Source organism: Vigna umbellata, chromosome 2, assembly GCF_029865625.1.
Source record: "Vigna umbellata cultivar VRB3 chromosome 2, Vumbellata_1.0, whole genome shotgun sequence".
Lineage (NCBI taxonomy): Eukaryota > Viridiplantae > Streptophyta > Magnoliopsida > Fabales > Fabaceae > Vigna > Vigna umbellata.
The window spans coordinates 44,329,510-44,343,163 of record NC_142166.1 but is presented as its reverse complement, the minus strand read 5'-3'; the positions used below and the strand labels follow the sequence as shown (position 1 = coordinate 44,343,163).

The window sequence follows — 13,654 nt, the reverse complement described above, 5'->3', positions numbered from 1 at the left end:
TAATTTTTTTGTCCGTGTTAATCTATTTTCGTCTAAATATCTTATCATTTGAATTTTATCATAAAGAAGCTAATTATTTTTTCAAATTCATTAATTAATTTCTTTATTTTATAATTTAATTTATTGATCAATTTAAAAAACATAATAACAAATTAAGATAATAAAATATTTAATAAAGTATTCTAAAAACTTAATATAGTGATTTTCTAATAAAAAATGAATTAAAATATATAAATTTAATATATTCTTAAAATTTAATTAAAAAAATTAAGAAACATTTTTTTTTCTATAAAGACAAAATAAAAATAAAGTGATGCATAGGTGCGGGTTATTGCGGAAACAAACATTCCTTCAACTAATGCAATTGCAACGTCGGAAACTGAACCACAGTGCGGTAGAGAAGAGAGACGCTTTGTGTATGCTCAAAGTTAAAGATAGCAGAGAAGCCCATAGTACGACGTCGTTTGTTAAATGGTTAAAGGGCGTTCTCAGAGCGCGCTCGCTCGCTATAACTTAAGTGCTTGTCAAAATAAAGCTCTTCACAACTGAAACGTTTTGAAGCCAAAATCCGAATGAGATTGGAACCCTAAATCGCCGAATCTACGGGGTAGCAATACCGTTGTGAGTCCGAATATGGTACGATACTAAATTTTTGTTCTACGAATCTTCGTCTCATGGTCGTTACTCGTTGAATTATTCATTCTGATAAATGGCTTTGGTTTTGCCTTTTCAGTTCTCAATTGCAGCTATCAACGACACTGACTCCAAAAGTAAGTGGGAGCCACTAGCTCCGACGAAAGAAGCCCAGGTACGTTTCTTTTTCTCCGTATTCCTGTTTGAGCATAATTGAAAATGTCAAACGCTTCTGAGAGCTTTGCTTACGCTATAAAGATTAGATTCTTGGAACTCTTAATAGCTTTTTTATTCGTATATGCTGCTAATTTTTTATTTTTTTATTACAAATTCAAGTTATGCATTACCGTTATTGATTCCGTTTCTTTTTTCAGGAATTTCATCTTTCTCAAACTTATCATGACGGGCTTCTCAAGTTGCAAGCAAAAGAGTACGAGAAGTCTCGCGAGCTCTTGGAATCTGTTCTTAAAGACCCTCTTATTGCTAATGCTCAGGTTTTGCTTCTTGTGTCATGCATAATTTGTTCAATCATTTTAGATTCGTGGTTTGATGTGTTTCCTCTTATCAGGTGAATAGCACTGGCAGTGATGGTCATCTATTGCAACTCAGGTTTTGATCTGTGCTTTACTACATTTTATCTATCAAGATATCTACTGTTCTGTCATCACTGTTTGCTCATGGTCGTTTCTTTAATTGATCAATTGTTGACTTGCTTAGTACCTAAAGGCATGATCAATTTAAAACCCGGTATTAATTAAAATAACTAGGAAGTCTGTTAAAATTTGCGCTTGTTTGCTCTAGTTATTCACTTATTTTAATATTTTTGCTGAGCCTTTGATTGATACCGTGCTCATGCAAGAATTTCTCCCTTTCAAATTCTAGTTTACTAAGGTAACTTTTCACATGAATATGTTGCAATAAATTCCTTTCTCCTTAAGTTTTAGGCCGCTTGATTCTCATACCAAGGAAATTCTGTCGATATTTTTAATTTTCGTGAAACACATCACTGGTGAAGTTAGTTTTAAAGCTATCCTTCTGGGTGAAAATCTTAGTTAAACAAAATTGATCTTAGTTTATTATTTGGTATCAAGTAAGTAAAACCTATGTACGCTTTTCTCGTACTTGTTGCATTTATGCATTCTTCTATCTGCATAAGATGTCGTCCCTTTGCTTTCAATGCTTCTGATTCTAGACTGGGTCCAGTCAATATTAGCTAGCATTGTTGAGTGCTTTCGGTAGGGGATAAATTAGGTTTTGTAACAAGTTTTTGATCTCTTGACCTGTTGGATATGAAAGTTCCTTGAATGTATTGAGTATTTGGTATTTTGCTTGAATGTTTATATCACTTTATGAGTGTTTCATAGTACTTACAAATGCTTCTACAGATTTTTGGCATTGAAAAACCTTGCTGTTGTATTTCTTAAGCAAGGCTCCACATTTTATGAGAATGCTTTACGCTGTTATCTTCAAGCTGTGGAGATCGATTCTAAAGATTCTGTTGTTTGGAACCAGCTTGGTACATTATCATGCTCAATGGGCTCACTGAGTATTTCACGTTGGGCATTTGAGCAAGGCCTGTTGTGTAGCCCTAATAACTGTAAGCACCTTATATCTTAACAAGTATTTTTTTTTTCTAATGGCTCTCTAATGGAGTGCTTCTTAGCTTTTCTTGGATGTGAAATTCATTTTTTCTTTTACCTCTTTTGGTTATCTTTACCCTTCATGTATAAGGTTTGGGTGTCTCTGAACGAACTGTTTATCAATCTCTTCATGTTTGTATGAGCATGGGAATAAAAGTGAGGAATGACTTAAGCGCTGTGCAAATTACTTTGGACTGGAGAATTACTTTTGGAATTTTTCAATTTTAGTTACAAAAGTAAAATTTATATCTTGAGCAGTGTGAACTGCCATTCTGTCAGAAATTATATTTTGTTAATTCTGGCTGAGTGAATGGTCTTTCGGAAAGGATTGATTTTGATGTACTCAGGCTAGTAGTTTTACAAATATGTTGTCATTCATAGCATTTAAATGCTAATTTAAGATTTGAATTTGTTGTCGAGCTCCTTTTTCAAAAGTAATTTTCAAAACTCATCTACCTATTTCCCATATGAGCATTGGGACCTGAATTTGTAATCTACTGTAACAATGTTCATCCTTATCCACACAAGACTAGTTTTGTTTTTCGAAATCACTTTAAACAGTAAAGTTCACCTTTTGAAAGTTTTTTTCAAAATACCTTCATTTCAATATTAATTCTATGCCAGCTATGCAAAATACTCATATATTACGTATTTATGCTCATGTAATCCCTACTGTGTCTACAGGGAATTGCATGGAGAAGCTTTTGGAAGTTCTTATTGCAATTGGTGATGAGGTTGCTTGCCTTTCTGTTGCTGAATTGATTTTGAGGCACTGGCCATCACATGCTCGTGCTTTGTATGTTAAAAGTACCATTGAAGAATCAGAAATTTTGCCATTTGCTCCAAGGGGCATAGACAAATTGGAACCTAAACATGTGCGACTCAAATTTCCTGACAAGAGAAAAGCTTCTAATGACAATGCAGATGAGGATGTTGCATTCAAAAAGCTGAAACAGAATAAAGAACTTCACCTGACAGATGTTTCCTGGGTGGCTCTTGCTGATGCACTCCTGGAAATCTTATCACCACAAAGTGAGGTAGATCCTGAAAAGGCGTTAACTTCTCCTGATATTAAGCTAAGCATAATCTTACCACATAGCTCAGAAGCTGTTTTGAACACTGTGGAAATGAAAGAGTCCAATGGTGATAATAGTGTTTTTGGTGATGGTAACATAGAACAATCGAGTGCTTTTAAAGAGAAAGAAGCAAACACTCAAGAAGAACAGCCACATGAAAGGAGAAGTTCTCGACTTGAACGGCTTCGAAGTCGTAAACCAGGGAAAGAAGAATCTGATTCTTCTTATGGCAAGGACCCTACTAAGGTTGTCATTCAATATCTAGAGCCATTTATTGCAGGTGGATTGGAGGGGCCATATACAATTGATAGAGAGACCACAACTCTACCTTGTTTAGGAAATTCTGAATATTATAATGTTTCTGCATTTGTAAGAGAGACCTCAAACAATTATGGTGCTTATCATATGGGGCACTTGCTTTTAGAAGAGGTTGCAAAACAAGGTCTCACATACCAGGATGCTTTTGTCAAATTTCTGGAGTTGGAAAAGTTGACTAGGCATTGGGGAAAAGAGAGAACTGCTGAATGTAATGTTTTCCTTGCTGAGTTGTATTATGATTTTGCATCGTGCTCTTCCATTGGTTCTAATCAGTCAGAATTTATTTCTGAGACATCTTACCATCTTTGTAAGATCATAGAATCTGTAGCTTTAGATTACCCTTTTCACTTTACTAATGCCTTGAATGAAGGTTCTTTTTTGATTGATAGTATCCAGGAGACCAGTGTAAAAACAATAGATACCTCAATGACAAGCAATTTAAATTTAGACAGCACACTTTTGATGAAAAAGAGTTCCCTTTGGGCTCGATTTTTCTGGCTAAGTGGGAGATTGTCTATTGTTGATGGCAACATGGCAAAAGCTTGTGAAGAGTTCTGTATTGCTTTGTCACTTTTGGCAAAGAGAGAAACTGTGGAAGATTCCCTCTGTTCAGTCTCCCGTCCACATTGCAAGGCTGTAAAAGAACTAAACTTTGATAGAGTTCTTGATGAAATTAATATATTGAAGGTCAATTTCTTGATGGAGAATTCTGTCATTAAGATGATGGAGCATGAAAAGTATATGGAGTGTGTATCCCTGCTTTCTCCACTTGTATTCTGCATGCGGGATGTCTACCCTGATTCATTCCCTTTATCCATGGCAGATAAAAAGGATGAAAAGATAACTTCCACTGAGCTCATGGCTGTAGATGTTCTAATGGAAGCATGCCAAAAGACAAAGCCAATGGATGTGGAGATGTATTTCAATTGTCATTATAGGAAGCTGAAAATACTTATGACAAAGATGGGTTTAAGTACATGTATTAAATCATTCAAATCCTCCGATCAAGCACCACATTTAAATGCATCTCCTAATTTTGATATTGATTCAAGGGAAAGTCCTAGTAAGCACTGCAGTCACTGGGTTGTGGATGAAGTGAAAGCACTCTCTGACTGTATCTCACAAGTGAAGAAAATTATTGATCAACGTGGAGATTCTGTAAGCAAATACCATTTCAGTAGTTTTGAATTCTGTGATGTTATAGCGCATATTAATAAAAAAATACTTTCCTGTTCATCCAAGAAGTTCAGGAACTATATGTCATTCTCCTTCCTGAAACAAAGGAGACAATTAGAACTTACCTAATATTTATCTATTATTAACCTAGTAATGAGCATCTAGAGTAGTATTAATTACTCCTTCTTGAATAAAGGTCATTGTGCCATCAACTTGATAAACTAATTTTCTGTTGTATTATAATTGAAAAAGTCACATCCTCATTACTTGTTCTGTTTGCTTGTGGATATTTTTGTCTCAGATTTCTCATAGAAATACAGGAACTTGATGGGCTCTATCTGTTTGATTAGTTGTTTAGGCTTTTTTTCCTGATTTTACTTTCCTATGTTTTTGAGTGTAGTATTTTAAGAACCCGCTGAAACTCTTTTTTTTCTGCCAGGCAAAAAAAAAAAAAGAAAGGAACCAAAATAATTGTATTTTAATTGGAACTTCATTCTCGTGTTATCTTGTTTTCTTCCTTACCGTTTCATTGATTGCACTAAAAGATAGTAATATCTTTGATCTGTATACATTTTAAGGGAATCCTCTTGAATTGGGAAGGCCTTTTCAAGCATATTATTTTTCATGAAGGCCTTCATGATTATCAGTTATACAAATTATGATATTATTTTTCACTGAATGTGTATGGGGCTGATAAGAATTGAATTCTTTATTGTTATTTTCAAACTGACAAATTTTTTATTTTTTACCCGGTTTAGTTGATACAGAAACTAATTTTTTTAACTTTGTTCTACAAAGTGAAACTTGTGAGCTTGTTCTGTACAGAAGTAGTGCGGTACTCTCTATCAGTAATATTAATGCCTTTTTCTTGATTGGTAGGCCTCAATGGACTCTTTTTCGTTGATATTTATGTGATCTGCGACTTAAGTTTGGAGACAAGGGATCAATGATTTATTCATTGTTGTGTGGCACTTTTCCTTAAGAATAAATCGTTTTGCATGCTGGGTCATTCTTAAGAACATTTCACTCTGAAACAATTCTATGATTCGTTTTAAAGCTATTCAAAGACTAAGGCTTGGTGTGCAATTTTTTCTATCCAATTATGTATTGGGTTGAGTGGAAAGCTCAATTTTTAAAGAACCATATTGCCACTTGATATGCTTTGATTTGGGTTGCAATTGTGGATTCTCTCTTGTTCACTCATGGTTGTTTCAAGGGAATTTGCCTTTAGAGGCCTTGTTGCCTCTGCAGCATTCTTTGATATTCTTTCTTGCTATCTCATTATTTTCTATCTCTGTTTTGAAATATAGCTCGTTTTTCTTGTTGGTACTTTCCTCTCAATATTGTTTACAGTTAAAAGTGGATATAATTTGTGGTTGCTTACGCTGGTCTGTGTAACTTGTTTACTTATAACATCTTTAGTTTTGTCGATATTTCAATATAGAATGTTATTGTGGTGAAAACATTTGTTGTTATACTTGCAGGGTGGCCTTTCTGTTCCAAAAAGTAGCATTTCTCAAATGCAATCTCTGCTGTTGTTAATCGTGAGCTATGTTGCCAGCATACTGGTCTTCAATAAAGCCTCAACAGAAGAACTTTCAGATCAAGCTGAAAGTAGATGTTTCGTTGATGCAGTTGTTGTTTTCTGCAAACTCCAGCATCTTAGCCCAACCACACCCATCAAAACTCAAGTTAGCTATCTTATTCTTGGATAGTTGTACTTTTAAGTGATTTGGTTGTTTTAGTGATTGTTTTAATTGAAAACTTCTACTATTCTTTTCTGCATTCTTAACTCAGGTTGATTTAATTGTTGCAACACATGACCTGCTTGCTGAATATGGGCTTTGCTGTTTGGGTGAAGGTGGAAAAGGTGAAGAAGGAACATTTCTTAGATTTGCAATAAAGCATCTTTTGGCCTTGGATATGAAGCTTAAATCTAGCTTTAGCCATAAAGAATCAATGCAATGTGAAGAAGTGTCCAAAAATAGTTTTGTCAATGTGTCTCTTGAAGAATCAAAATCAGACACATTAGGCGTCCAGATGGACTGGACCAAAATTGATGAAATTAATTCAGTTAAAAAGGATGTTTCTGAAGGAGTGATTTCCAAAGATATATTCTCATGCAGAATTCATGATAAAGACAGCAAGGAAGTAGAGTGTGAAAATCATGGAGGTGCTGGCACTGACAGTAAGTTAATTATGGTTGAAAATTCAAGCAATCAATTGATTGAATGTGGAAATGAACTTTCTGAAGATGAACGGGAGGAACTTGAGTCTAAAATTGACTGTGCCTTAGATCAGTGCTTTTTCTGTCTATATGGATTACATCTAAGATCTGATTCATCCTATGAGGATGATTTAGTCATGCACAAAAACACAAGCCGAGGAGATTATCAAACTAAAGAACAATGTGCTGATGTTTTCAAGTATGTTCTTCCATATGCAAAGTCATCCTCTGTGAGTTTTCTCATTCCATAGCTTGTAGTACAACATGTCCATGGAATATTGTACATAAAATTTCATTTGTGATTTTTTTTTTCTAAAAAATTGTGTTAGAGGACGGGACTGGTCAAACTTCGTAGAGTTTTAAGAGCTATCAGGAAGCACTTTCTGCAGCCACCTGAGGACCTCTTGGAAGGAAACCCTATAGATAAGTTCCTTGATGATCCTAATCTATGTGAGGAAAAGCTCTCAGAGGAGGCTGGATCTGATGGATTTCTTGATTCTATTACTGAGAGAATGTTTCCTGATGTGGGTGGCATTGTTCAGTATAATGGAACATTGTTGAGAAGGTATACATTCTACAGTAGTGTACGTGCTTCTTTATTAATTTATTTAATAACATTCTGATTTAAATTTAATGGGTACAATATATCGTGATATTCATTGTTTTTTAACATCTTAAGGTTATCTCAAAGTGCATTTGACTTTCAGGTCTGAGCCATATTTGGAGGTCTACTGTAACTTGTATTATTTCTTGGCTCTGTCTGAGGAAATGAGTGCAACAGATAAGTGGCCTGGATTTGTTCTGACCAAGGAAGGGGAAGAATTTGTTCAACAAAATGCAAAGCTCTTCAAATATGATCTCATTTACAATCCTCTGCGCTTTGAAAGCTGGCAGAGACTTGGAAATATTTATGATGAGGTGAGTTAGAAATGTTATTTGGCTTATTAAAACCCTGATTACTGTGAATTTACTAATAAACATTATTGCCTCAATCTCTAAGTACGCTGCCCCATATAGTTTTATAAATGTTCCTTTGTTGCGCGGAGCCAGGAAGTAGATTTGTTACTAAATGATGGTAGCAAGCATGTTAATGTAGTTGGCTGGAGGAAGAATGCTACTTTGTCCGAGAGAGTGGAAACAAGCAGAAGGAGGAGTAGACGTTGCCTACTAATGAGTTTAGCTTTGGCAAAGACATCTGCTCAACAGGTTTACCTCTATTTATACATTTACTCCTTTTAAAATTTCCCTTTATTTACAATATCTGGTTGTTTAACCTAGTTGAATTCCATCAGAGTGGGAATTTAACTTGAAAGTCTGTGTTTATACCTGCAAATGTTATCTGCATTGACACTGACATTCTTTGTTTAGGCTAGCTACTTGGTTGCGGTGAATGTCTGACACTAATTTTTCAAGACTAATTAAAATGTGCAGTAAAAAGCTATATGATGCTTTGATGTTTAAGTTTAATGTTATGGATTTGTAACTATATATGCTTAAAACATTTACTCGAATGCATACACATTCTTTAAGAATCTGTGATATCATTATTGCATTGGTAGTACTATTGTTTTTTTTATATATTTAACTTTTTATTGCCTTTGTTGTATTTCCAGTGTGAGATACATGAGTTATTGGCGTTGGTATACTATGACAGTCTTCAAAACGTAGTCCCATTTTATGATCAGAGATCTGTTTTGCCCTTAAAGGATGCAGCGTGGATGACATTTTGTGAGAATTCAATGAAACATTTTAAGAAAGCCTTCACACTTAAGTATATCCTTTTTCTTTGTATATTGTTATTTTCTGCACTTCTCTAGGTTTAAAGTGATATTTATAAACTACTTGATTCTTTGCGCAGGCAAGATTGGTTGCATGCCTTTTACTTGGGTAAACTCAGCGAAAAACTTGGATATTCACATGAAATTGCAATATCATATTACAATAAAGCTATTGGTTTGAACACATCAGCGGTTGATCCTGTCTATAGGATGCATGCCTCACGCTTGAAATTATTATTTAAGCATGGAAAGCAGAATTTTGAGATTTTGAAGGTTTTCCCTCCCTTTTCTGTTCACTGAACTCTATTTTGGTTTATTTATTTGTCTTTGACCTTGTTCATTTATTTTGATTGCATTTTTAACTGTCATATCTTCTTTTTCTGTCCTTTATAGTTCTAGTTAATTTAATTCAAATGTTAACCTTCAATTTTTTAATTGACTGGGTAATTTGGGCACTTGATCTATATTTTTTTTTTCTATTGTTTGTTCTTAAGCAGGTTCTATCAGCAAACTCCTTTAATCAATCTGTAAAAGAAGCTGTCACAAGTATTCTTAGTGGTATGGAAACAAACCATGAAGTGTTGCTCAAATTGGATACTGTATGGTCTATGCTTTACAATGATTGCCTTTCTGCTCTTGAAATGTGTGTGGAGGGGGATCTCAAACATTTTCATAAGGCCAGATACATGCTGGCACAAGGGCTATACAAAAGAGGTGAGAGTGGTGATGTAGAGAGGGCAAAGGATCATCTATCTTTCTGCTTCAAATCTTCACGCTCATCATTTACAATAAATATGTGGGAAATTGATAGCATGGTGAAAAAAGGAAGGTATGATTGTTTTTATCCTTTTATTTTTAAGTTTTTGTTAATTTGATAAATGAAATGGCATTTCGTCACTAACAATTGATTTCGCCATTTTGAAGGATACTTGGCTAATACTTTGGTAATGTTAATTAGTGTCCTTATAAATCACTTGGAACCTTTTCTTTCTGTCTTAATGAATAAATTTTGCCCAAACTGCCTTGTGTAACTGGAGGGATTCCTTGTCAAAATATTGTACATTTAATGGATTTGTTATCCATGCTATGTAGGAGAAAGGAAACAGCAATAAGTCCCCAACCTAGGACTAACCTATTTTGCATTTAATATCAGGCGTAAGACACCAGGTTCTGCTGGGAACAAAAAGGCCCTTGAGGTTAACTTACCAGAAAGTTCTCGAAAATTTATTACTTGCATTAGGAAGTATTTGCTGTTTTATCTCAAACTATTGGAGGAAACTGGAGATAGATGTATTCTTGAACGTTCGTATGCTGCTCTTCGGGCAGATAAACGGGTAAATTCTAGAGTCCTGATTTACTGCTTAAGTTACACGTCAGTAAATAATAACTGCTACAATTTATTCTTTATTTGTTCTCGTGGAAGAACTTTTATTATAGCTTTTTCTTGCACTTGATTAATGCAAATTGTTTGATGATTTGGCTTGTTGCCTTTAAGATAGTATTACTAAGATTGGTTTAGTGAAATTAGGTGATAAGAATTTACTGCTAAAGAGATGGATTTACAGTTTATATGAGCACAAGTGAAGGAAACCCCTTCACGACCAGTGCAAAAGCTGGTCCTGAATTTGAAGAATCTAGCATCTGATTTATCAAGGGGGAAAATTTCTAATCCAGGACTTTGACTCGGGTGGATTCCTAGTCCTCCTTTCTCTTTTCAATTTTCATTTCTTTTATATTAACATTTCTAAACCTCGGTATATCAGTTTTACGTCTATAAAAACATGGACGTTCTTGTTGCCAATTATAGCTAGTAGGTATTCGTCAAAAATACTAGAATGAATTTCACGAATTATTCATTTTATTTGCTTCAGACTCTCCTAGACCCTTCAAATGTGTTTCTTAAGCAGCCTTGGAGGCTTAACTATTTGTGTTTTATTTGTGTGTTCTGTGCATCACCACTTTCCTTGCCTAGTAAACATTTCTATTTTGTGTAGAATCCTTTAATATTATATGTTATTAGTCACCCGTGGACTATCTGCTTCATTTCTTTTGCCATTTTTGCCTTTCTGGTTCTGTAGTTTGATTGTATTGTAACATTTTTTGTTTGTCTTTCATTTCTACCACAAGTGCAGTTTTCATTATGCATTGAAGATCTTATACCAGTGGCTATCGGTAGATATCTAAAGGCTCTGATTTCAACTAGCTGCCATTCTCAGACTGCTGCCTCTGGTTCAGTGACCAGTTATGACAATGTGCTGGAGAGAATGTTTGCGTTGTTCATGGAACAAGGGAGCTTATGGCCAGAGATATGCAGCTTGACTGAAATTGAAGGCTCGGATATGTCAGAGAGTATCATATATGGGTAATAAGATTTAAAGTAATATATGACTTTTTGAACAAATTATGTTCACTGAGCTTCTTAGATTGAAGTACAATATGGTCGCTGTCTGTTTTTCAATTGTATTAACTAATTTAGATTCTCAAATTTTTGAAGATATCTTCATGACTATATTGTATTATTGGAGAAAAACGGAAAACTGGAAACTCTTGAAGCAATAAATGAGAAGATTCGGAAGCGTTCTAAGAATCCAAAGTTCTCTGACAGTAATTCTGCAGAAATTGGCAGGCATGCTTCTGTCGCTTGGTGCCGATCTCTCATATATAATTTGGCACAAATAACTCCATTATTATGTGGATTCTCAAACGGGATTCAGGTCCATAGTTTGACGGAAAGTGGGATGGATCATAGCCAGTTGCTCTGCATTGATTTGCAGCCAAATGAATTATGGAGTACAGCTTTTCAAGATCCAGCTTCTTTGGAAAAGATTGAAACAAGATGGAGTTCCATTTTAGGAAAAATAAAAAATATCATCATTAACAAAGCTTCTGATGAGAATTTGGAAACTGCAAACACTTTGCTCAGAGCATGCTATAATTTTTATCGGGAGAGTTCTTCAGTAGTGCTTACCTCCGGACTCAACTTTTATTTGATTCCATCACAATTAATTACACATATATCATTCAACCCAAGTGCAGCTGGGATTGATGCACTTGATCTAAGCATACCAAGGAAGCTTCTCTTGTGGGCCTATGTTTTATCGCATGGACGATGTGCAAGTATCTCAATTGTTGTGAAGCATTGTGAAGAAATTTCGAAGGTATGTATGGTAAACACCCTACTGAATTTCCTTACTTAGCTGCACATATCTTTTTGCCAAATCAAACCCCCTCATAGCATCGTTGTGAAGGGTGCTTGACATTCAAATCATCACATGACAATTGAATTGCGAACTACAAGTTAAGATTATTTCTCTACATGACAATTGCAACATTTGTACAATTTATTACCTAGTTAAAATTGAGTGAGTGATGTTTCTTCCTTTTATAAGCCGATCGTTAATCCACATTACTTACGGCAAGTTTTGCTTTGCAGTCAAAGATGAAAAGAGGAAGTGGTACATCACCTGCGTTATCAAACACATCTCCTGCCCCTAATCTTTCAGGTTATATTTCCCTCCGAATAGGTTTTATTTTGAAAGAAAGAGTTATGTCTAACAATGCTTGCTGATTATAGGTAGCGGTAAAAACGGACCAATTTCTGGCGGAGGCATTGACTTTGATTCTCCGCATGTCGCAACAGTGCCTAGCGGCAATTCCACTAATGTTGGGAATTCACATTCCTCCGATGACGTTCAAAGGAATCTCTTTGCTTCTCCCCAGTTGCATCAATGCACCACTAACGACACAGAAAGAAGCAATTTGATAGCACATGAAGGAGATGCCGAGGGAGATTGACTTCTTGCTCGTCCCACCAATTTTATTAGTGCACCCGCTTCAACTTGTAAATCCCATTTTAGTGATAAAAAATGTAAATAAGGTTTTATTTGCTGAGACCTTTTAGTGCTCACATTTTTTTCATCACATGATGGCTGTAGATAGTGAGAGATGATGAATTTTAACACAATTTAACATTAATGTATATATTTTCTGTAATTTCTAAAACTATGAGCAATCTAATTTCAGCTACAAACTTCTAATTTTATTTTATTCTCAATTATTAGACAAGTATCGATGTCCAATGGTGTAAATATATTATTTTCAAAGTTTTAAATTTGTGCAGACATATACCGATCAATCACTAACTAATTAAATTAGGGTTTACGTTAAAATATAAGTATTAAAGTTAAAAAAAAAAAACTCATACGACTAATTGTTATTTAATGATGCAATATTAATTATATCTTTTATTAATTTTTATATAATCTTTTTTACTTCTTTATAACAAAGATACTTTTATTTTAAGACTTTTATGTATTTGTTTATTAAATAAAAAAAATGGTACATAATTTTGTGAAAAAAGTTGGAAACGCTAGGATAGGTGTGGAATCCGGAAACCATTTGAGCCACCTTCGTGGGACTGAGACTGTCGCCCACTGTCGCCCCGCTGAGGACGACCGTAGCGTTATGTTTCTTCCGTGTTGTTTGGGGACATTCCGGAATGGATGTCCTGGAGTGTTAACTCAAGTTATATTCTTAAACACCCATTCAACAAATTATCTAGAAGTATTCTGGAACAGCTTCCGTGGTCATTCCAGAATAGTCGATTTATTCATTTTTGTGTTGTATTTGTAAGATTTCTTTAATTTAGTCTTTTCATTATTAGAAATTCCAATCTCCATCTTTTTATGTTCACATCAATTTGGGTTTTTTAGATTGACGCAAACAAATTCATTATATGCATATGCATGATACAAAACAGACATTTAACAATTCAACAGAAAGACAATAAATTATGGATTGAATAAA

At 34.7% G+C, this 13,654-nt stretch overlaps 1 protein-coding gene across 1 annotated transcript; it reads left to right on the top strand.

Moving 5' to 3' along the window:
- The first annotated feature begins 333 nt into the window (after positions 1-333).
- On the top strand, positions 334-12,890 carry LOC124841989 (Tetratricopeptide repeat (TPR)-like superfamily protein). The gene is made up of 19 exons (XM_047318377.2): positions 334-636; positions 734-808; positions 1,008-1,127; positions 1,202-1,242; positions 2,019-2,230; positions 2,958-4,825; positions 6,328-6,534; positions 6,641-7,300; positions 7,400-7,635; positions 7,778-7,988; positions 8,121-8,276; positions 8,684-8,841; positions 8,929-9,121; positions 9,346-9,677; positions 10,002-10,182; positions 10,981-11,210; positions 11,343-12,006; positions 12,282-12,351; positions 12,423-12,890. Exons 1-19 carry the CDS (start codon positions 634-636, stop codon positions 12,641-12,643), a joined length of 5,838 nt encoding a protein of 1,945 aa, XP_047174333.2. The 5' UTR covers positions 334-633; the 3' UTR covers positions 12,644-12,890.
- Positions 12,891-13,654: the final 764 nt, after the last annotated feature.